This window comes from Salvelinus namaycush, chromosome 40 (genome assembly GCF_016432855.1).
Source record: "Salvelinus namaycush isolate Seneca chromosome 40, SaNama_1.0, whole genome shotgun sequence".
In the NCBI taxonomy this organism is placed as follows: Eukaryota; Metazoa; Chordata; class Actinopteri; order Salmoniformes; family Salmonidae; genus Salvelinus; species Salvelinus namaycush.
Genome location: NC_052346.1, coordinates 19308090 through 19333034, shown reverse-complemented (window position 1 = coordinate 19333034; position 24945 = coordinate 19308090). Strand labels below are relative to the sequence as shown.

Here is a 24945-nt window from a genome sequence, read left to right as displayed (position 1 = left end):
TATATCTAATCTATCTATCTATCTAATCTATTTATCTATATATGTAATCTATCTATCTATATATCTAATCTATCTATCTATCTATATATCTAATCTATCTAATCAATTTATCTATATATGTAATCTATCTATATATCTAATCTATATATCTAATCTATCTATATATCTAATCTATCTATCTATATATCTAATCTATCTATCTATATATCTAATCTATCTAATCTATTTATCTATATATGTAATCTATCTATCTATATATCTAATCTATATATCTAATCTATCTATATATCTAATCTATCTATCTATATATCTAATCTATCTATCTATATATCTAATCTATCTATCTATATATGTAATCTATCTATCTATATATCTAATCTATCTATCTATATATCTAATCTATTTATCTATATATCTAATCTATTTATCTATATATGTAATCTATCTATCTATATATCTAATCTATCTATCTATATATCTAATCTATCTAATCTATTTATCTAATCTATATAATCTATTTATCTAATCTATATAATCTATTTATCTATCTATTCCATCTATTTTACCTGCAATTCGCAGATTTCAACCAAAGTATTTAGAAATCAATTAAGACATGTTATTCAATGAATTATATCAAGTTAATTACATTATTTAGACCGATGGTTGAATCTGGAACCACCTGCTCTGATATCTATGGTGACAAATCCAATTTTCCCCTCTCTGGGAATCAATCAAGTTGATTCTATTAAATTCAATACAATAAACAAGTCAATTAAGTTGAAATCTTTAGAGATGTCGTTCCACTCTGACCTAGCTACAGACCCTAGATCAGATCCTTGACTCTAGCAGGCCTTAGTCACGTGCATGTATCCTTATCGGAACCCTGATCCCTTTTCAGTTTGCTTCTCATCCATGCTTATGATTTTGTGCCCTCTGTCCCCTGTCCTTGTCCCCTTGCCCCTTGCCCCTGTACCCTTCCCCTTTTCTTTGAGTTTATTTCAGCTCAATTGTTTTATACAGTAACCTGGGTAAGTGTCCATTTGTACCCATTTTCTACTGCTCTGACCTGTATCACCCCTTTGCAATGTTTGGTCTCTCCCGCCTCCACCTTGCTCAAAGATAAGGCCGGGTTCGGGAACAACTTCACCACGGGGGACAACAAGTCACTGGCCCAGAACATGGAAGCAGTGGTGGTGGGCTGCATGTTCAAGTCTCTGATCACTCGCTGCGCCTCCACCACGCACGAACTGCACAGCCCTGAGAACCTGGTGAGGATGTCTCTATGTCTCTCTCTCTCTCTCTCTCTCTGTCTCTCTGTCTCAATCTGTATCTCTGTCTATGTCTCTCTCTCTCCCTCTCTGTCTGTCTGTCTCCCGCTCTCTCTCTCTCCCTCTCTCTCTCTCTCTCTCTCTCTCTCTCTCTCTCTCTCTCTCTCTCTCTCTGTCTCTCTGTCTCAATCTGTATCTCTGTCTGTCTCTCTCTCTCTCTCTCCCTCTCTGTCTGTCTCTCTCTCTCTCTCACACACACACTCTCTCTGTTTTTCTGTCTCAATCTGTCTCTTTGTCTATCTCTATCTCTCTCTCTCCCCCTCTGTCTCTCTCTCTCTCTGTCTTTGTCTTTTTCTTTCTGTCTCTCTCTTTCTCTATCTTTGTCTCTCTCTTTCTCTCTCTATCTTTGTCTCTTTTTTCCTGTCTCTCTCTGTCTTATAGCCATTTTCCCCAGTCTGGTTGTTGTTCAGTAGGGCACGCCGTAGCGAAACATTTTGCAACAGAAAACATCTACTGTAGCCTACACAGAAGGCATGCTGGGCGTGAGTGTGTTCAACAATCACATCAATGACTACACGGTGTGTCCTGTTCAATTATTAAAGGGTCATTCTGCTACGTGTGGTAATAGACTCCTAATGAATTATGAATGCTGTCTCTGACACTAATGAACAATTTGTCCAAACCACATTCTGGAATAATAAATTGTCTACCAAGTGGCATTCATAAAGTAAATATGCATTAAAAAATGTTCTGCGAGAGCATGCTTATATTCACACCATCTTTCCATTATTGTGTTTTTTAACTTACTCACCTGGAAGTAACTATAAAATCACTATACCAGAGTGTGTAAGGCTTACTGTTGTTTCTGTATTCAGACCACAGAATCATATATATATTCTGTATAGTGCTCTTGTAATACACTCTCACCATTGCATTTCCAGTAGTTTTCATCCCTACGCTCAGTCCAAAGCAAGAGATTTGGCATGGTGGCAGCTCTGTGGAGCAGGGTAACATGGTGGCAGCTCTGTGGAGCAGGGTAACATGGTGGCAGCTCTGTGGAGCAGGGTAACATGGTGGCAGCTCTGTGGAGAAGGGAACATGGTGGCAGCTCTGTGGAGCAGGGTAACATGGTGGCAGCTCTGTGGAGAAGGGAACATGGTGGCAGCTCTGTGGAGCAGGGTAACATGGTGGCAGCTCTGTGGAGCAGGGTAACATGGTGGCAGCTCTGTGGAGCAGGGTAACATGGTGGCAGCTCTGTGGAGCAGGGTAACATGGTGGGAGCTCTGTGGAGCAGGGTAACATGGTGGTAGCTCTGTGGAGCAGGGTAACATGGTGGCAGCTCTGTGGAGCAGGGTAACATGGTGGCAGCTCTGTGGAGCAGGGTAACATGGTGGCAGCTCTGTGGAGCAGGGTAACATGGTGGCAGCTCTGTGGAGCAGGGTAACATGGTGGCAGCTCTGTGGAGCAGGGTAACATGGTGGCAGCTCTGTGGAGCAGGGTAACATGGTGGCAGCTCTGTGGAGCAGGGTAACATGGTGGCTGCTCTGTGGAGCAGGGTAACATGGGGGCTGCTCTGTGGAGCAGGGTAACATGGTGGCTGCTCTGTGGAGCAGGGTAACATGGTGGCGGCTCTGTGGTGCAGGGTAACATGGTGGCGGCTCTGTGGAGCAGGGTAACATGGTGGCAGCTCTGTGGAGCAGGGTAACATGGTGGCAGCTCTGTGGAGCAGGGTAACATGGTGGCAGCTCTGTGGAGTAAGGTAACATGGTGGCATGGTGGCAGCTCTGTGGAGCAGGGTAACATGGTGGCATGGTGGCAGCTCTGTGGAGCAGGGTAACATGGTGGCATGGTGGCAGCTCTGTGGAGCAGGGTAACATGGTGGCAGCTCTGTGGAGCAGGGTAACATGGTGGCAGCTCTGTGGAGCAGGGTAACATGGTGGCTGCTCTGTGGAGCTGGGTGACATGGTGCTATCTCTGTGGAGCAGGGTTACATGGTGGCAGCTCTGTGGAGCAGGGAACATGGTGGCATGGTGCTAGCTCTGTGGAGCAGGGTAACATGGTGGCATGGTGGCAACTCTGTGGAGCAGGGTAACATGGTGGCTGCTCTGTGGAGCAGGGTAACATGGTGGCAGCTCTGTGGAGCAGGGTAACATGGTGGCAGCTCTGTGGAGCAGGGTAATATGGCGGCAGCTCTGTGGAGCAGGGTAACATGGTGGCAGCTCTGTGGAGCAGGGTAACATGGTGGCAGCTCTGTGGAGCAGGGTAACATGGTGGCATGGTGGCAGTTCTGTGGAGCAGGGTAACATGGTGGCAGCTCTGTGGAGCAGGGTAACATGGTGGCAGCTCTGTGGTGCAGGGTAACATGGTGGCAGCTCTGTGGAGCAGGGTAACATGGTGGCAGCTCTGTGGAGCAGGGTAACATGGTGGCTGCTCTGTGGAGCAGGGTAACATGGTGGCAGCTCTGTGGAGCAGGGTAACATGGTGGCAGCTCTGTGGTGCAGGGTAACATGGTGGCAGTTCTGTGGAGCAGGGTAACATGGTGGCAGCTCTGTGGAGCAGGGTAACATGGTGGCTGCTCTGTGGAGCAGGGTAACATGGTGGGAGCTCTGTGGAGCAGGGTAACATGGTGGCATGGTGGCAGCTCTGTGGAGCAGGGTAACATGGTGGCAGCTCTGTGGAGCAGGGTAACATGGTGGCAGCTCTGTGAAGCAGGGTAACATGGTGGCAGCTCTGTGGAGCAGGGTAACACGGTGGCATGGTGGCAGCTCTGTGGAGCAGGGTAACATGGTGGCAGCTCTGTGGAGCAGAGAACATGGTGGCATGGTGCTAGCTCTGTGGAGCAGGGTAACATGGTGGCACGGTGGCAGCTCTGTGGAGCAGGGTAACATGGTGGGAGCTCTGTGGAGCAGGGTAACATGGTGGGAGCTCTGTGGAGCAGGGTAACATGGTGGCAGCCCCAGTGGAGCAGGGTAACATGGTGGGAGCTCTGTGGAGCAGGGTAACATGGTGGCTGCTCTGTGGAGCAGGGTAACATGGTGGGAGCTCTGTGGAGCAGGGTAACATGGTGGCAGCTCTGTGGAGCAGGGTAACATGGTGGCAGCTCTGTGGAGCAGGGTAACACGGTGGCATGGTGGCAGCTCTGTGGAGCAGGGTAACATGGTGGCTGCTCTGTGGAGCAGGGTAACATGGTGGCATGGTGGCAGCTCTGTGGAGCAGGGTAACATGGTGGCTGCTCTGTGGAGCAGGGTAACATGGTGGCAGCTCTGTGGAGCAAGGCAACATGGTGGCAGCTCTGTGGAGCAGGGTAACATGGTGGCTGCTCTGTGGAGCAGGGTAACACGGTGGCATGGTGGCAGCTCTGTGGAGCAGGGTAACATGGTGGCTGCTCTGCGGAGCAGGGTAACATGGTGGCAGCTCTGTGGAGCAAGGCAACATGGTGGCAGCTCTGTGGAGCAGGGTAACATGGTGGCGGCTCTGTGGAGCAGGGTAACATGGTGGCGGCTCTGTGGAGCAGGGTAACATGGTGGCGGCTCTGTGGAGCAGGGTAACATGGTGGCAGCTCTGTGGAGCAGGCTAACATGGTGGCTGCTCTGTGGAGCAGGGTAACATGGTGGCAGATCTGTGGAGCAGGGTAACATGGTGGCTGCTCTGTGGAGCAGGGTAACATGGTGGGAGCTCTGTGGAGCAGGGTAACATGGTGGCAGCTCTGTGGAGCAGGTTAACATGGTGGCAGCTCTGTGGAGCAGGTTAACATGGTGGCGGCTCTGTGGAGCAGGGTAACACGGTGGCATGGTGGCAGCTCTGTGGAGCAGGGTAACATGGTGGCAGCTCTGTGGAGCAGAGAACATGGTGGCATGGTGCTAGCTCTGTGGAGCAGGGTAACATGGTGGCACGGTGGCAGCTCTGTGGAGCAGGGTAACATGGTGGCAGCTCTGTGGAGCAGGGTAACATGGTGGGAGCTCTGTGGAGCAGGGTAACATGGTGGCAGCTCTGTGGAGCAGGGTAACATGGTGGGAGCTCTGTGGAGCAGGGTAACATGGTGGCTGCTCTGTGGAGCAGGGTAACATGGTGGGAGCTCTGTGGAGCAGGGTAACATGGTGGCAGCTCTGTGAAGCAGGTTAACATGGTGGCAGCTCTGTGGAGCAGGTTAACATGGTGGCGGCTCTGTGGAGCAGGGTAACACGGTGGCATGGTGGCAGCTCTGTGGAGCAGGGTAACATGGTGGCAGCTCTGTGGAGCAGAGAACATGGTGGCATGGTGCTAGCTCTGTGGAGCAGGGTAACATGGTGGCACGGTGGCAGCTCTGTGGAGCAGGGTAACATGGTGGCAGCTCTGTGGAGCAGGGTAACATGGTGGGAGCTCTGTGGAGCAGGGTAACATGGTGGCAGCTCTGTGGAGCAGGGTAACATGGTGGGAGCTCTGTGGAGCAGGGTAACATGGTGGCTGCTCTGTGGAGCAGGGTAACATGGTGGCAGCTCTGTGGAGCAGGGTAACATGGTGGCAGCTCTGTGGAGCAGAGAACATAGTGGCATGGTGCTAGCTCTGTGGAGCAGGGTAACATGGTGGCACGGTGGCAGCTCTGTGGAGCAGGGTAACATGGTGGCAGCTCTGTGGAGCAGGGTAACATGGTGGGAGCTCTGTGGAGCAGGGTAACATGGTGGGAGCTCTGTGGAGCAGGGTAACATGGTGGGAGCTCTGTGGAGCAGGGTAACATGGTGGCTGCTCTGTGGAGCAGGGTAACATGGTGGGAGCTCTGTGGAGCAGGGTAACATGGTGGCAGCTCTGTGAAGCAGGGTAACATGGTGGCAGCTCTGTGGAGCAGGGTAACATGGTGGCAGCTCTGTGGAGCAGGGTAACATGGTGGCAGCTCTGTGGAGCAGGGCAACATGGTGGCAGCTCTGTGGAGCAGGGTAACATGGTGGCGGCTCTGTGGAGCAGGGTAACATGGTGGCGGCTCTGTGGAGCAGGGTAACATGGTGGCGGCTCTGTGGAGCAGGGTAACATGGTGGCGGCTCTGTGGAGCAGGGTAACATGGTGGCAGCTCTGTGGAGCAGGGTAACATGGTGGCATGGTGGCAGCTCTGTGGAGCAGGGTAACATGGTGGCTGCTCTGCGGAGCAGGGTAACTTGGTGGCAGCTCTGTGGAGCAGGGCAACATGGTGGCAGCTCTGTGGAGCAGGGTAACATGGTGGCGGCTCTGTGGAGCAGGGTAACATGGTGGCGGCTCTGTGGAGCAGGGTAACATGGTGGCGGCTCTGTGGAGCAGGGTAACATGGTGGCGGCTCTGTGGAGCAGGGTAACATGGTGGCAGCTCTGTGGAGCAGGCTAACATGGTGGCTGCTCTGTGGAGCAGGGTAACATGGTGGCAGCTCTGTGGAGCAGGGCAACATGGTGGCAGCTCTGTGGAGCAGGTTAACATGGTGGTGGCTCTGTGGAGCAGGGTAACATGGTGGCATGGTGCTAGCTCTGTGGAGCAGGGTAACATGGTGGCAGCTCTGTGGAGCAAGGAACATGGTGGTATGGTGGCAGCTCTGTGGAGAAGGGAACATGGTGGCATGGTGGCAGCTCTGTGGAGCAGGGTATGGTGGCAGCTCTGTGGAGTAGGGTAACATGGTGGCATTGGGCTCTCTAGCAGCTGTCTGGTGCAGGGTAACATACAGAAGGCTTCAGGGACCACTTGATGGCTGACACTGTAGTATACTGACTCACTGCAGTACAGTGTGGCAACACTGTCCTCTCACTATTGACTAGCTGACTGAGAACACACACACACACACAATTACACACCCCACAATGACATGAATGAGGTCAGCTCATTGTTGGTTTTTGCACGGGGTCTAAAATGTACTTTCCCTTCCTTCCTTCCTTCCTTCCTTCCTTCCTTCCTTCCTTCCTTCCTTCCTTCCTTCCTTCCTTCCTTCCTTCCTTCCTTCCTTCCTTCCTTCCTTCCTTCCTTCCTTCCTTCCTTCCTCTATCTCTTTCTGTCTCTCTCTCTTTCTCTCTCTCTCTCGTAGATGCACACACACTCTCTCTCTCTCTCTCACACACACACACACACACATACACACACACATACAGGCATTCCACAAGCAATTGATGTGTTTGATGAGAATGATTTAGTCATTGTGTTCATTGTCTGTCTCTGTCTGTCTGTCTGTCTGTCTGTCTGTCTGTCTGTCTGTCTGTCTGTCTGTCTGTCTGTCTGTCTGTCTGTCCTCTCTCTCGCTCAATCTCCCCACTCCCCATCCAGGGTCTGTACTGTGACATCCGCCAGCTGGTGCAGTTCATCAAGGAGTCCCATGGCAACGTGTTCCGCAGGGTGGCACTGAGCGCACTCCTGGACTCGGCCGAGAAAGTGGCCACCACCAAGAAGCCAGAGGAGAAGGAGGAGCCTATCACCAAACCTACAGCATCCAGGAGGTAGTCTACAGAACAAGGACCTCCCACTGGTTGAATCGATGTTGTTTCCATGTCATTTCAACCAAAAAGATCTACGTGGTGACATTGAATCAATGTGGAAAACTGATTGGATTTTGCAGAAAGTCATCAACATAAGGCCATTTAGTTTTTTTTTCAGCCAACTTTTTCATTGATTTCACGTTAGTTGACATCTCAAACAAATGTAAATCAAACTAAACGTTGAACTGACGTATGTGCCCAGTGGGTTGGCACCATAGATATAGAACAACCAATCCCAGACTAATAAAAACCCCACAGCAGGATGTCTGTACGTTGAGGTCGTGCAGATGGAGTGAACCCTGTCTTGTCCTACTGGCTCTGCTGATAACTTCTTTATTGAGGAAAAATGTACTTGACTGTGATATGTGGTCTCATCTAGCTATTTCACCATGAATCCACTAACTATGCATTTTACACGTTAGTCATTTAGCAGACGCAGTTATCCAGAGCAATTTACAGGAGCAATTAGGGATAAGTGCCTTGCTCATGGGCACATGGACAGGAATTAGAATCAGCGACCTTTTGGATACTGGCCTAACGCTTTTAACCTCTAGGCTACCTGCGGTCTGGATAAGACATTCTGCTTATTGACTCACATGTAAATGTAAGGCAATCTGAATAAGAGTATTTCTCCTAGATGGTGTCCGGGCGGGGCGCTACAAAGGCCCCAAATCAACGTCCTGTGCCTGAGAGGTTTAGATAGGGGAAGGATAGTGTAAACACTGTAGGGGGGATAGAATGTTTCCAGACGGCTACTCCATGCAACAAAGCCTTTGATAGTTGCTACTATTGGGGTCTAACCTGGCCTGGGTGGTTCTGACTATACTACAGCCTCGTCAGGAACAATTAGTTCTGTGTGTCCTTTGTGCAGGTCAGAGGCAGGTGTGTCTGGGGAAAAGGGAGGGCAGCCGTCCACCGCTGCAGACGAATGCCGCAGCTGCATATCCAGCCGCCCCCCCCAGACACCAGAGCAGTGAGTACCCCCTCTTCACACACACACACACACACACACACACACACACACACACACACACACACACACACACACACACACACACACACACACACACACACACACACACACACACACACACACACACACACACACACACACATTTTTATTTTAACTATTTTCTACAAGAGTGTGCAAAGCTGTCATCAAGGCAAAGGATGGCTACTTTGAAGAAAATATATTTTGATTTGTTGACACTTTTTTGATTACTACATGATTCCATATGTGTTATTTCATCTTTTTGACATCTTCACTATTATTCTACAATGTAGAAAATAGTAAAAATAAAGAAAAACCCTTAAACGAGTACGTGTGTCCAAACTTTTGACTGGTACTCTGCATGAATGTGCGCCCCCACAAAATGTATGTTTTATGAGAACTATTTACTGTCTGTCTGTCTGCCTGTCTGTCTGTCTCGCTCTCTCTGTCTCGCTCTCTCTGTCTCGATCTCTCTGTCTCGCTCTCTCTGTCTCTGTCTCTGTCTTGCTCTCTCTGTCTCGCTCTCTCTGTCTCTGTATCGCTCTCTCTGTCTCGCTCTCTCTGTCTCGCTCTCTCTGTCTCTGTCTCGCTCTCTCTGTCTCGCTCTCTCTGTCTCGCTCTCTCTGTCTCGCTCTCTCTGTCTCGCTCTCTCTGTCTCTGTCTCGCTCTCTCTGTCTCTGTCTCGCTCTCTCTGTCTCTGTCTCGCTCTCTCTGTCTCTGTCTCGCTCTCTCTGTCTCTGTCTCGCTCTCTCTCTCTCTCTCATCCCTGTTTCTCTCTCTCTGTCTCTGTCTCGCTCTCTCTGTCTCTCTCTCTCTCTATCCCTGTCTCTCTCTCTCCATCCCTGTTTCTCTCTCTCCATCTCCCCAGTGATGAACAGATTCCGGGGGCTCTGCTGGGCAAGAAGGACTTCTGGAGGAAGATGTTCAAGTCACAGAGTGCTGCCAGCGACACCAGCAGCCTATCAGAGCAGGACACGTCGGAGTGCACCACCGCCCACTCGGGCACCACCACGGACCGACGAACCCGCTCACGCTCCCGACGCATCTCCCTGCGCAAGAAGCTCAAGCTGCCCATCGGTAGGTGGCAGTGCCCCCCACAGTACCACAGCGCCACCCTGTGTCCATCTATGGAAATTATGATTCATTCTAGTGATGTCATCCTCTAAGGGTCATGACAGGCCTGATGGAAGTTTTTTCCGGTAAACTTTCCAAATGTCAACAAAACAAAATACGCTAGACAGGGTGGGATCTTTTTGTCGGTAAAATGAATTATGCGAGAAGTGTTGGTGGTAACGCTATTATGCGCAAATATTGATATAATAACCATAATATTGAAGTAAACTTGGAGTCACACGATGACTTGTGTGACATCCTCCCACTACGACTAGTCGGGAAAGAAAGCAGTTTATTAGGCTACAGATGAAATAAGTTATAATGAACTTCACAGGGTGGTGAATGTGCACGGTGATGAACATCACAGGGGGGTGAAAGTGCACGGTGATGAACATCACAGGGGGGTGAAAGTGCACGGTGATGAACATCACAGGGGGGTGAAAGTGCACGGTGATGAGCTTCATTCTGATTGAGAATCATATATAGGTGGCTTGTTTTGTGTTGGGGATTTGTGGGTGGTTGTTTCCTGTGTCAGTGTTTGTGCCACACGGGACTGTGACGGTTAGTTTGTTTGTTATTTTGTATTGTGTATAGTTTCGTGTATATTAAATCATGGAAACTTACCACGCTGCACATTGGTCCTCCGATCCTTCTCGCCTCTCCTCGTCCGAGGAGGAGGAAGAGCTAGACTGCCGTTACAGAACCACCCACCTAACTCGGACCAAGCAGCTTGGCAACGGGCAGCAGCGACAGCAGCAGCGGTACCAGGAGGAATGGACATGGGAGGAAATTCTGGACGGTAAAGGACCCTGGACAGAGCCAGAGGAGTGTCGCCGCCCCAAAGCGGAGCTGGAGGCAGCAAAAGCGGAGAGGCGGCATTATGAGGCGCTAGCAAGGCAGAGCGGCTGGAAGCCCGAGAGGCTCACCCAAACATTTCTTGGGGGGGGGGGGCTAAAGGGGAGTGTGGCGAAGTCAGGTAGGAGACTTGCGCCAACTTCCCGGGCTTACCGTGGAGAGCGAGAGTACGGGCAGACACCGTGTTGTGCGGAAGAGCGCACGGAGTCTCCTGTACGTGTGCTTAGCCCGGTGCGGGTTATTCCACCTCCCCGCACTGGCCGGGCTAGATTGAGCATTGAGCCAGGTGCCATGAAGCCGGCTCAACGCGTCTGGTCTCCAGTGCGTCTCCTCGGGCTGGTGTACATGGCACCAGCCTTACGTATGGTGTCCCCGGTTCGCCAACACAGCCCAGTGCGGGTTATTCCACCTCCCCGCATTGGTCGGGCTACGGGGAGCATTCAACCAGGTAAGGTTGGGCAGGCTCGGTGCTCAAGGGAGCCAGTACGCCTGCACGGTCCGGTATATCCGGCGCCACCTTCCCGCCCCAGCCAGGCTTCCAGTGCGTCTCCAGAGCCCTGTTCCTCCTCCACGCACTCTGCCTGTGGTGCGTGTCTCCAGCCCAGTACCTCCAGTTCCGGCACCACGCACCAAGCCTCCTGTGCGTCTCCAGAGCCCTGTACGCACTGTTCCTTCTCCCCGCACTAGCCTTGAGGTGCGTGTCTCCAGTCCGGTACCACCAGTTCCGGCACCACGCACCAGGCCTACTGTGCGCCTCAGCAGGTCAGAGTCGGCCGTCTGCCCAGCGCCGTCTGAGCTGCCTGCCTGCCCAGCGCCGTCTGAGCTGCCTGCCTGCCCAGCGCCGTCTGAGCTGCCTGCCTGCCCAGCGCCGTTTGAGCTGCCTGCCTGCCCAACGCCGTCTGAGCTGCCTGCCTGCCCAGCGCCGTCTGAGCTGCCTGCCTGCCCAGCGCCATCTGAGCCATCCGTCTGCCCAGCGCCGTCAGAGCCGCCCGTCTGTCCCGAGCCGTCAGAGCCGCCCATCTGTCCCGAGCCGTCAGAGCCGCCCGTCTGTCCCGAGCCGTTAGAGCCGTCTGTCAGTCAGGAGCCGCTAGAGCCGTCCGTCAGTCAGGAGCCGTCCGTCAGTCAGGAGCTGCCAGAGCCGCCAGCCAGTCAGGAGCTGCCAGAGCCGCCAGCCAGTCAGGATCTGCCAGAGCCGCCAGCCAGTCAGGATCTGCCAGAGCCGCCAGCCAGTCAGGATCTGCCAGAGCCGCCAGCCAGTCAGGATCTGCCAGAGCCGCCAGCCAGTCAGGAGCTGCCAGAGCCGCCAGCCAGTCAGGAGCTGCCAGAGCCGCCAGCCAGTCAGGAGCTGCCAGAGCCGCCAGCCAGTCAGGAGCTGCCAGAACCGCCTGCCAGTCATGAGCCGCCTGCCAGTCATGAGCCGCCCTCCAGTCATGAGCCGCCCTCCAGTCATGAGCCGCCCTCCAGTCATGAGCCGCCCTTCAGTCATGAGCTGCCCTTCAGTCATGAGCTGCCCTCCAGTCATAAGCTGCCCTCCAGTCATAAGCTGCCCTCCAGTCATAAGCTGCCCTCCAGTCATGAGCTGCCCTCCAGTCATGAGCTGCCCCTCAGTCCGGAGCTGCCTTCAGTCCGGAGCTGCCCTTCAGTCCAGAGCTGCCTCTCTGTCCGGAGCTGCCCTTCAGTCCAGAGCTGCCTCTCTGTCCGGAGCTGCCCCTCTGTCCTGAGCTACCTCGCTGTCCTGAGCTACCTCTCTGCCCTGAGCTACCTCTCTGTCCTGAGCTACCTCTCTGTCCTGAGATACCTCTCTGTCCTGAGCTGTCTCCTAAATCATGTGGGGGCCTTGGGGAGGATTCCTAGGCCAAGGTCGGGGGCGAGGGTCGCCACTCAAAGGACGCTAAGGAGGGGGACAAAGACAGTGGTGTCCTCGTCCTGCGCCGGAGCCGCCACCGCGGACAGATGCCCACCCAGACCCTCCCCTTGAGTTTTAGGGGTGCGTTCGGAGTCCGCACCTCAGGAGGGGGGTACTGTCACGTCCTGACCAGAGTTCTTATGTGTTGTGCTTGTTTTAGTGTTGGTCAGGACGTGAGCTGGGTGGGCATTCTATGTTGTGTGTCTAGTTTGTCTGTTTCTGTGTTCAGCCTAATATGGTTCTCAATCAGAGGCAGCTGTCAATCGTTGTCCCTGATTGAGAATCATATATAGGTGGCTTGTTTTGTGTTGGGGATTTGTGGGTGGTTGTTTCCTGTGTCAGTGTTTGTGCCACACGGGACTGTGACGGTTAGTTTGTTTGTTATTTTGTATTGTGTATAGTTTCGTGTATATTAAATCATGGAAACTTACCACGCTGCACATTGGTCCTCCGATCCTTCTCGCCTCTCCTCGTCCGAGGAGGAGGAAGAGCTAGACTGCCGTTACAAATACTTTGTAGAGCCACCTTTTGCAGCAATTACAGCTGCAAGTCTCTTGGGGTATGTCTCTATAAGCTTGGCACATCTAGCCACTGGGATTTTTGCCCATTCTTCAAGGCAAAACTGCTCCAGCTCCTTCAAGTTGGATGGGTTCCGCTGGTGTACAGCACTGTTTAAGTCATACCACAGATTCTCAATTGGATTGAGGTCTGGGCTTTGACTAGGCCATTTCAAGATATTTAAATGTTTCCCCTTAAACCACTCGAGTGTTGCTTTAGCAGTATGCTTAAGGTCATTGTCCTGCTGGAAGGTGAACCTCCGTCCCAGTCTCAACTCTCTGGAAGACTGAAACAGGATTCCCTCAAGAATGTCCCTGTATTTAGCATCATCCATCATTCCTTCAATTCTGACCAGTTTCCCAGTCCCTGCCAATGAAAAACATCTCCACATCACGATGCTGCCACCACCATGCTTCACTGTGGGGATGGTGTTCACGGGGTGATGAGAGTTGTTGGGTATGCGCCAAACATAGCGTTTTCCTTGATGGCCAAAAAGCTGACCAGAGTACCTTCTTCCATCTGTTTGGGGAGTCTCCCACATGCCTTTTGGCGAACACCAAACATGTTTGCTTATTTTTTTCTTTAAGCAATGGCTTTTTTCTGGCCACTCTTCTGTAAAGCCCAGCTCTGTGGAGTGCATGGCTTAAAGTGGTCTTATGGACAGATACTCCAATCGGTGCATGTTACAAATAAAGTTGGATTTGATTTAAATACTTATGTAAATGCACTGTATCTGATGGGAAATCGGGCATATTGGATGAATTGTTTGTATGCTGATTTTTGAATATTCGCATGAAAATCTGTCGCCAATTGGATAGAAACCTAACTACTGACACCGATGTATGATTCATTGAAAATGCAACTTTGTCACTGGATCATTAATGTGTCATTCTCTGTGTTCACTAGAGTGTAGTGATGAACTCGTAGCATCTCTCTAACGTTGTGTTTCTAAGTATATGGTTTGCATGTAGGCAAATGTCATGTTTCTGTAGACTAACTTCATGCTTCTGTAGGCTAACATGTTCTGTAGGCTAACGTCATGCTTCTGTAGGCTAACATGTTCTGTAGGCTAACGTCATGCTTCTGTAGGCTAACGTCATGCTTCTGTAGGCTAACGTCATGTTTCTGTAGGCTAACATGTTCTGTAGGCTAACATTATGTGACATCATGTTTCTGTAGTCTAGCATCATGTTTCTAACGTCATGTTTCTGTAGGCTAACGTCATGTTTCTGTAGGCTAACATCATGTTTCTGTAGTCTAACATCATGTTTCTGTAGGCTAACGTCATGTTTCTGTAGGCTAACGTCATGTTTCTGTAGGCTAACGTCATGTTTCTGTCGTCTAACATCATGTTTCTGTAGGCTAACGTCATGTTTCTGTAGGCTAACATCATGTTTCTGTAGACTAACATCATGTTTCTGTAGGCTAACGTCATGTTTCTGTAGGCTAACGTCATGTTTCTGTAGGCTAACGTCATGTTTCTGTAGGCTAACGTCATGTTTCAGTAGTCTAACACCATGTTTCTGTCGTCTAACATCATGTTTCTGTAGGCTAACATCATGTTTCTGTAGTCTAACACCATGTTTCTGTAGTCTAACATCATGTTTCTGTAGGCTAACATCATGTTTCTGTAGGCTAACACCATGTTTCAGTAGTCTAACACCATGTTTCTGTAGTCTAACATCATGTTTCTGTAGTCTAACACCATGTTTCTGTCGTCTAACATCATGTTTCTGTAGGCTAACATCATGTTTCTGTAGGCTAACACCATGTTTCAGTAGGCTAACACCATGTTTCAGTAGTCTAACACCATGTTTCTGTAGGCTAACATCATGTTTCTGTAGTCTAACACCATGTTTCTGTAGTCTAACATCATGTTTCTGTAGGCTAACATCATGTTTCTGTAGGCTAACACCATGTTTCAGTAGTCTAACACCATGTTTCAGTAGTCTAACACCATGTTTCTGTAGTCTAACATCATGTTTCTGTCGTCTAACATCATGTTTCTGTAGGCTAACATCATGTTTCTGTAGGCTAACACCATGTTTCTGTAGGCTAACATCATGTTTCTGTAGGCTAACACCATGTTTCTGTAGGCTAACGTCATGTTTCTGTAGGCTAACGTCATGTTTCTGTAGGCTAACGTCATGTTTCTGTAGGCTAACGTCATGTTTCTGTAGGCTAACGTCATGTTTCTGTAGGCTAACGTCATGTTGCTGTAGGCTAACGTCATGTTTCTGTAGGCTAACGTCATGTTTCTGTAGGCTAACGCCATGTTTCTGTAGGCTAACACCATGTTTCTGTAGGCTAACACCATGTCTTGTTGTACGGGTGATGAGTAGACAATTCACTTAATCTCTTTATGGTCTTCTTTTGTATTCCTTTTGTCCCTAGCATGCCGTGGGACTGTTCACCTTCCAATTACCGTCTCTGTCTTACGTATGTGTGTATGTATGTGTGTGTATGTATGTGTGTGTGTGTGTGTGTGTGTTTGTGTGTGTGTGTGTGTGTGTGTGTGTGTGTGTGTGTGTGTGTGTGTGTGTGTGTGTGTGTGTGTGTGTGTGTGTGTGTGTGTGTGTGTGTGTGTGTGTGTGCTTCACAGACCCTCTCTGTTTGTTGTGTACAACTGCTCTTATGTGCCTTGTTCTATGACCAAGTATTTTATGCTATTCTGTCTGCATTTGTGTGGATTATAACTTCTATTCCTGTGTATGCTTCTGTGTGTGTGTGTGTGTGTGTGTGTGTGTGTGTGTGTGTGTGTGTGTGTGTGTGTGTGTGTGTGTGTGTGTGTGTGTGTGTGTGTGTGTGTGTGTGTGTGTGTGTGTATTCAGTATGTGTTCTGCCAGTATGTGTATGTCTCGATGTATAAGTGTGATGTTTACCCCTCTGCACTCCTCCCTCCCTCCATCCATCCCTCCATTCCTCTGACTGGGGTGGGGTGTGTTTGCAGGTAACTGGCTTAAGCGGTCATCTCTCTCTGGGCTGACCGACGGGGTCGAGGACTTGTTGGACATCAGCTCTGTGGACCGACTCTCCTTCATCCGCCAGAGCTCCAAGGTCAGGGGTCACCTACTGACCACAAGGGGTCGTGTCTCTCACAACTGTCTACTTCAGTGCTCTCCAACCCTGTTCCTGGAGAACTAGCATCCTGTAGGTTTTCGCTCCAACCCCAGTTGTAACTAACCTGATTCAGCTTATCAACCAGCTAATTATTAGAATCAGGTGTGCTAGATTAGGGTTGGAGAGAACCTATAGGACGGTAGCTCTCCGGGAACAGGGTTGCAGAGCCCTGGTCTTACTGCCATGGGCTGATGTATAACCTTTTCTCACGACTGAGCTGAGCACACCATGTCCTCTTGTATTGTTACCTGGGCATTTTGATCATTTCTAAGGGATAGACAACCAAATCTATTTAAATGACTAGTTAGATGGCAGCTTTGTGTTTCTTTTGTTTACAACTTGTTATTTCTGTTTATATATTTATTTATCTTTTTAATGCTACATATTTGTTGTTCTACTGCCGGTGGTGTGGACAGTCTTTTCTCTCTCCACCGCCCCTGCCTGCAGGTGAAGTTCACCAGCAACGTGAAGCTGTCAGAGGGCGGCGGGGGAGCAGGGGGCGTGGAGTACGGCCGGGACGAGGAGGAGAATTTCTTCAAGCGGCTCGGTAAATGGCGGTCTGGCAGGCGGAACCCATCCAAGCTTCACCACACAGAAGAGAAAGATGGTAGACCCCCCGGGGTGTCCCCTATCACCCCCCGCCCGCTCGCCCCCTCACCCCGCCCGCCCGCTCGCCCCCTCACCCCGCCCGCTCGCCCCCTCACCCCGCCCGCTCGCCCCCTCACCCCGTCCGCCTCTCTGTGTGTATGTGCCTGACTGTCCTGTTCCGTCCGTAGTCTGTCCGTTGGCCTGTCCTGTGCGTCCAGTGCTCTGTACACTCTCTGCCGCCATCTTTCATGCTAGTGGTGTTTCTATGTATTTGTCGGCCACTGCCTGTGCAAGCCCCTGGCAGATTGAGGGGGAGACCCCTAGCCCTATACATGATGCCCTAGACTCATACATGATGCCCTAGACTCATACATGATACCATATACTCATACATGATGCCCTAGACTCATACATGATGCCCTAGACTCATACATGATGCCCTAGACTCATACATGATACCATATACTCATACATGATGCCCTAGACTCATACATGATGCCCTAGACTCATACATGATGCCCTAGACTCATACATGATGCCCTAGACTCATACATGATTCCCTAGACTCATACATGCTGCCCTAGACTCATACATGATGCCCTAAACTCATACATGATACCCTAGACTGATACTACATGATGCCCTAGGCTCATACATGATGCCCTAGACTCATACATGATTCCCTAGACTGATACATGATGCCCTAGACTGATACATGATGCCCTAGACTCATACATGATAGCCTAGACTCATACATGATGCCCTAGACTGATACATGATGCCCTAGACTCATACATGATACCCTAGACTCATACATGATACCCTAGACTCATACATGATACCCTAGACTCATACATGATGCCCTAGACTGATACATGATACCCTAGACTGATACATGATGCCCTAGACTCATACATGATGCCCTAGACTCATACATGATACCCTAGACTCATACATGATGCCCTAGACTCATACATGATGCCCTAGACTCATACATGATTCCCTAGACTCATACATGCTGCCCTAGACTCATACATGATGCCCTAAACTCATACATGATACCCTAGACTGATACTACATGATGCCCTAGGCTCATACATGATGCCCTAGACTCATACATGATTCCCTAGACTGATACTACATGATGCCCTAGGCTCATACATGATGCCCTAGACTCATACATGATTCCCTAGACTGATACATGATGCCCTAGACTCATACATGATGCCCTAGACTGATACATGATGCCCTAGACTCATACATGATACCCTAGACTCATACATGATGCCCTAGACTGATACATGATACCCTAGACTGATACATGATACCCTAGACTCATACATGATACCCTAGACTGATACATGATGCCCTAGACTCATACATGATGCCCTAGACTCATACATGATACCCTAGACTGATACATGATGCCCTAGACTCATACATGATGCCCTAGACTCATACATGATGCCCTAGACTCATACATGATGCCCTAGACTCATACATGATGCCCTAGACTGATACATGATGCCCTAGACTGATACATGATTCCCTAGACTGATACATGATGCCCTAGACTGATACATGATGCCCTAGACTCATACATGATAGCCTAGACTCATACATGATGCCCTAGACTCATACATGATAGCCTAGACTAAAACATGATGCCCTAAACTCATACATGATGCCCTAAACTCATACATGATACCCTAGACTGATACTACATGATGCCCTGGACTCATACATGATGCCCTAGACTCATACATGATAGCATAGACTGATACATGATAGCATAGACTGATACATGATACCCTAGACTCATACATGATGCCCTAGACTCATACATGATGCCCTAGACTCATACATGATAACCTAGACTAAAACATGATGCCTTAGACTCATATGTGATACCCTAGACTCATACATGATACCCTAGACTCATACATGATACCCTAGACTGATACATGATACCCTAGACTCATACATGATGCCCTAGACTCATACATGATGCCCTAGACTCATACATGATAGCCTAGACTAAAACATGATGCCTTAGACTCATATGTGATACCCTAGACTCATGCATGATACCCTAGACTCATACATGATACCCTAGACTGATACATGATACCCTAGACTCATACATGATGCCCTAGACTCATACATGATGCCCTAGACTAAAACATGATGCCTTAGACTCATATGTGATACCCTAGACTCATACATGATACCCTAGACTCATACATGATACCCTAGACTGATACATGATACCCTAGACTCATACATGATGCCCTAGACTCATACATGATAACCTAGACGCATACATGATGCCCTAGACTCATACATGATACCCTAGACTCATACATGATACCCTAGACTCATACATGATACCCTAGACTCATACATGATGCCCTAGACTCATACATGATGCCCTAGACTCATACATGATACCCTAGACTGATACATGATACCCTAGACTCATACATGATGCCCTAGACTCATACATGACAACCTAGACTCATACATGATACCCTAATGTGGGGACATCTCCAGAAGTTATAGTAACCATCAGCTTTTTAAGAAAATGACCATCTTTTAGCTCACTGGACAGTCCCTTGTCACCTCTGCCCAGTGCCCAAACCGACAGGCCCTTATTATACCCCATTGGGTTTTTTTTGTCCCCGGGGTCTGTTCCATCCCTGTTTAATGGCAGCCATGTTGAACTCTTCTCCTGGCCAGAGGAAGCTCCATGGTCCTTCTGCTAGCACGGCACAATCTAGCCATATACAGACACCTCCATGTCCTCCAATGTCCCCATGGATATGAGAGACAGGTAAAGGGACCAGGAAAAGGAGGGAGAGAGGGACAAGACAGGTAGAGGGACCGGGAGAAGGAGGGAGAGAGGGACAAGACAGGTAGAGGGACCGGGAGAAGGAGGGAGAGAGGCACAAGACAGGTAGAGGGAGAAGGAGGGAGAGAGGGACAAGACAGGTAGAGGGACAGGGAAAAGGAGGGAGAGAGGGACAAGACAGGTAAAGGGACCAGGAGAAGGAGGGAGAGAGGGACAAGACAGGTAGAGTAACCGGGAAAAGGAGGGAGAGAGGGACAAGACAGGTAAAGGGACCAGGAGAAGGAGGGAGAGAGGGACAAGACAGGTAGAGTAACCGGGAAAAGGAGGGAGAGAGGCACAAGACAGGTAGAGGGAGAAGGAGGGAGAGAGGGACAAGACAGGTAGAGGGACAGGGAAAAGGAGGGAGAGAGGGACAAGACAGGTAAAGGGACCAGGAGAAGGAGGGAGAGAGGGACAAGACAGGTAGAGTAACCGGGAAAAGGAGGGAGAGAGGGACAAGACAGGTAAAGGGACCAGGAGAAAGAGGGAGAGAGGGACAAGACAGGTAGAGTAACCGGGAAAAGGAGGGAGAGAGGGACAAGACAGGTAGAGGGACAGAGAGAAGGAGGGAGAGAGGGACAAGACAGGTAGAGGGACAGGGAGAAGGAGGGAGAGAGGGACAAGACAGGGAAGAGGAGAGGGGGATAGACGAGGGGTAGAGAGTGGGACTTTAAACACAACATGTGGGGCACATGGTGCTGTAACTGTCTTGTCTTTGTTGAACCACTTATCCCATTATGGATAGAAACCCACAAAATCAAGAAATATTACCATGAAGAGTTACAACAAAGTCATCATATTTGTTGAATGTTGCACATTTCCTAGCTTAATGACCGTGTGTCCATCTTTCTCTCCAGCTTCATTTGTTAAGTGGCTCAATGGTGCTTTTCATTCAATGGATTCAGACATGACCTAATCATGCTATGTTCTATGGGCAGTCTGTTCTCTCGTTCTTTTGTGTGATCATGTTGCTATATGGGTGTGTCATTCATGCTAGCACTCGCAAAGATAATGCCCAGAGCCCTGAGTTTTTCCTGGTTAGATCAGATGGTCAGAAAAACCTCCAGGCTCTAGTTATGCTGTAGAATAGAGGTCCAGGCCCCAGATGGCCCTAGTCTGCCCTACTCACCTCTTTTTTTCTGTTATTGCTGTTTCTCTCTCTGTCTCTCTGTTCTCCCCCATCACTTCCTCCCTCCCCCTTCCTCTTGCTCTCTCTCTCTTCTCCTCCTATCCCTCCCCTCCTCCTTCCCCTTTTCCTCCGCTCCCTCCTCCCTCTCTATCTATTGCTGTTCTCTCCCTTTCCCTCCCTCCCCTCTCCCCTCCTCTCTTTCTCTTTCTCTCCTCTACCCTTCCCCATCCTTCCCATACCTCATCTCCCCTCCCCCTCTCTCTCTCCCGCTCCCTTCCTCCTCCACCAGGGCCCCAGGGGTTCCAGGAGCGCCTGGCAGCAAGCCAGGAGGCCATGAAGAACAAGAACGTGGTGAACCTGGCCGCCATCCGCCAGGGCATGAAACGCTTCCAGTTCCTGTTGAACTGCTGTGAGCCAGGCACCATCCCTGACGCATCCATCCTGGCCGCTGCGCTCGACCTGGTCAGTTACACTGTAGTCTCAGGCTGGAGTTAAATCAAACCGGTCATGTTACACATTGTCTTTGTTTAATTCAGTGTTTTTCAATCCTGTCCTCTGGATTCCCCAGCCTTTCCACATATTTCATCTGTTCCAATACTAGCACATCTTATTCAATGAATCAATGATCAATCAACTGCTGTATACTCCTGTGAGGGGAGTCTACCAGGTAGTAATACACATTTTTTACTAGACTCGACCGTTCTGGAATGTTATTTGACAGAGGGAAATATTTGTAAATATTGCAATATGGGATTGATTGAAATAAGATTTCAGGGATCTGACAGGACATTATTGTACTTCCTGGTGTCCGACAGGAAGCTCCAGTGGTTGCCAGAGCCTCCCTGTTCCTGGAGTGCGCCCGCTTTGTCCATCGTTGTAACCGTGGCAACTGGCCCGAGTGGATGAAGGGTCACCACGTGAACATCACCAAGCGGGGTCTGTCTCGGGGACGCTCACCCGTGGTGGGAAACAAGAGGAACCAGAAGCTCCAGTGGAATGCAGCCAAGCACTTCTGTCAATGGGGAGATGTGAGTGACTTTCTGATGGGATGACCAACTATCAAATGATTCTACTGACCGAGATTGTGTATGAAGATAGGCGCTAATTGTGTTTGTGTGTGTGTGTGTGTGTGTGTGTGTGTGTGTGTGTGTGTGTGTGTGTGTGTGTGTGTGTGTGTGCGCGTGTGCGTGTGCGTCTCTGGCCTTCCTCTCCCAGGCCATTGGTACGCGTCTCAGTGAGCTGTGCCACTCAGACAGCGAGAGTCCTGCCAACATTCTGGGTTTCATCTACGACGAGGAGACCAAGCGAAGATTGAGAAAGGAGGACGAGGAGGAGGACTACTTAGACGACAGTAAGCCATAGAAAAGGAAAAGTTACTTTAAAGGGAAATATGGTTCACAGAAGAATCTTGTTAATTTGTATTTTGAGTAAACTATCCCTTTAAAATTAGCATAATAAGCAAATCCATTCAATCCACCACATCCGCCGATGTCGCACTTCCACATCTGCCGTGAAAGGTGACAGAGCTAGAGTGTTTGTCACACCATGAGGCATCCCGAAAATTGGTCTTCTCGCAAAATCGTCTATAGCGTCTGAACGGTTTGGAAAGACAAGACTCTCACAAACAAGATGGTGTTCTCAGTTTTGCTCTATGACCCCCACAAGCTTCTTTGGACTCGTCTGAAGTCGGTATAGCCGATCTGCCGACTTCTGTCTGTAGCGTCCGAACAGTTTGGTCTACACACTATGACCCCTCTGTGGAAATAATACGTACATGGCTGTTGTTTTGCCCCAGGATGCCACTGCCCTCACAAGACTTGTCTGAGGGTCCCCTGGTACCAGTTGAAAATATGAATGGAGGTATACTGTATGTGGAGACTGTTTAGTGCCAAAACAATGTTCAGATATAGGACAGACACTTTAGAACCAGCTTCCTTTTGATTTTTGGGGGGGACTATCTGTTGTTCCATGTAGTGAATCTGTTATTCAATGCATTTGTATGGGCTAGTAGCAGTAAGGCCAAGTAAAAACGTTCATCAAATAATTGTTTTATATATTTTTTTATATTTCAAGAGGTCTTAGATCCTTGGTATGACCTAAAAACAATTCCATATAGCTTAGTAGAACCCCCCCCTCTTCGACTCTTATAGGTTAAGCCAAATTTTGACCCCAAATATCCGTCCCCAGATACAGTCAACCCAACAAAATGCGGCTGTCCTTTCGCTCTCAAGATGGCCGCCTGCCAGTTACTGCTGGAGATCACCACGTTCCTCAGAGAGACATTCCCCTGCCTCCCCCGGCCACGCACAGAGCCCCAAGTGGTCAGTAGGAGAACTTCACTTACTTGACACTTACTACTCTAATGCAATCATATCCCTATAAATCAATTTGTGTGTGTGTGTGTGTGTGTGTGTGTGTGTGTGTGTGTGTGTGTGTGTGTGTGTGTGTGTGTGTGTGTGTGTGTGTGTGTGTGTGTGTGTGTGTGTGTGAGTGTTCGCGCATATTTGTGTGTCTGTCTGTTCGTATATGTCTGTCCATGTGTGTGTGTGTTCGTGTGTGTGTCTGTCCGTGTGTGTATGTCTGCGTTGTGTGTGTTTGTAGGATTTGGAGAGCTGTCGATTGAGGCTGGACCCTGAGCTGAGTCACCACCGTTATGAGAGGAAGATCAGCTTTGCCGGTATCCTAGACGACGAGGACGGCCACGACTCTCTGAACAGCAGCAGCCACACACTCAAGTCTGACACGGCCTGCGACGACAAGAAGGCCCAGGAGCCTCTGGGTAATTGAGTTCTGCTAAATTGGCCGTGTCATAAGGGTCCCTGTCAGATGAAAATCTCTAAAACAGAAACTTTTCAGGAAACTGAAAAAACAACCATATTTTCTCATTAAGAAACATTTAATTATAAAACTTCAAAAGCTATAAAGTTTTTGGTTATAGTAAAAAAACATGTTGGGTGTGGGGTATTTTTTTGGGGGAAACAGGTAACTTCCTGCAAAAAAAATGTGTTTTATAATGCTATTCTACATATTTTGTCATGAGGTTATGAGAAATAGTTTCTATCTGTTAGCAAATTTCCTGCAAATCTGCACATTTTGTTATCATATGCTATCTAGGGGGCCCACAACCTCCCCCAAACATGGGTTGTGTGCCCCATGGAGGTTGGTGGCCCCAGGGCACATGCCCTACGTGTCCGTTTGGTAATCCGGCCCTGTGTGTGTGTGTGTGCCTTGTATAAAGTGTTACCAAGATGTTTTAAACCCAGTGTATGGGAAGTATGGGACTTCATAAACCCAGTGTATGGGAAGTATGGGACTTCATAAACCCAGTGTATGGGAAGTATGGGACTTCATAAACCCAGTGTATGGGAAGTATGGGACTTCATAAACCCAGTGTATGGGAAGTATGGGACTTCATAAACCCAGTGTATGGGAAGTATGGGACTTCATAAACCCAGTGTATGGGAAGTATGGGACTTCATAAACCCAGTGTATGGGAAGTATGGGACTTCATAAACCCAGTGTATGGGAAGTATGGGACTTCATAAACCCAGTGTATGGGAAGTATGGGACTTCATAAACCCAGTGTATGGGAAGTATGGGACTTCATAAACCCAGTGTATGGGAAGTATGGGACTTCATAAACCCAGTGTATGGGAAGTATGGGACTTCATAAACCCAGTGAGATTGCGGACTAACCTTTTGAATTCTGCCCGTCCAGCTCCCATCAGGAAGAGTCGTGCCGGGGGCTCTCGCCTGCTGCAGATCAAGGGGGCCAGGAGTTTCAGGGTGAAGAAGGGGGGCTCTCTGTCCTCCATCCGCCGGGCCGGCAGCCTGAAGAGCACCAAGATGTCCCGCCAAGACTCAGAGTCAGAGAACGAGGAGGGACTGCTGTCCCAGAGCAGGGACACTGTCACTGATATAGGTAACAACACAGTAACCACTAATCTCAGATTCCCAACCCCATATCCTAACCTTGACCATTAGGTGGGTGAATAAGATCTGATCTGGTGACAACTTCTACTGCCTATTCTAATCACAGATGTAGGCCCCCTAAACCCGATATAGTGCA

At 49.4% G+C, this 24945-nt stretch overlaps 1 protein-coding gene across 1 annotated transcript in view; it reads left to right on the top strand.

The window, feature by feature from the left end:
- The window catches only part of LOC120033462 (protein unc-80 homolog), a 99450-nt gene that overhangs the window by 32421 nt on the left and 42084 nt on the right, over positions 1 to 24945 (top strand). Inside the window, exons 18-29 of the mRNA XM_038979828.1 lie at positions 1120 to 1268; positions 7518 to 7687; positions 8598 to 8699; positions 9586 to 9794; positions 16100 to 16206; positions 16717 to 16816; positions 21166 to 21338; positions 21692 to 21904; positions 22092 to 22227; positions 23064 to 23197; positions 23478 to 23655; positions 24595 to 24794. Of these exons, the coding sequence (XP_038835756.1) occupies positions 1120 to 1268; positions 7518 to 7687; positions 8598 to 8699; positions 9586 to 9794; positions 16100 to 16206; positions 16717 to 16816; positions 21166 to 21338; positions 21692 to 21904; positions 22092 to 22227; positions 23064 to 23197; positions 23478 to 23655; positions 24595 to 24794 (1871 nt within the window). The remainder of the gene's footprint in view (positions 1 to 1119; positions 1269 to 7517; positions 7688 to 8597; positions 8700 to 9585; positions 9795 to 16099; positions 16207 to 16716; positions 16817 to 21165; positions 21339 to 21691; positions 21905 to 22091; positions 22228 to 23063; positions 23198 to 23477; positions 23656 to 24594; positions 24795 to 24945) is intronic.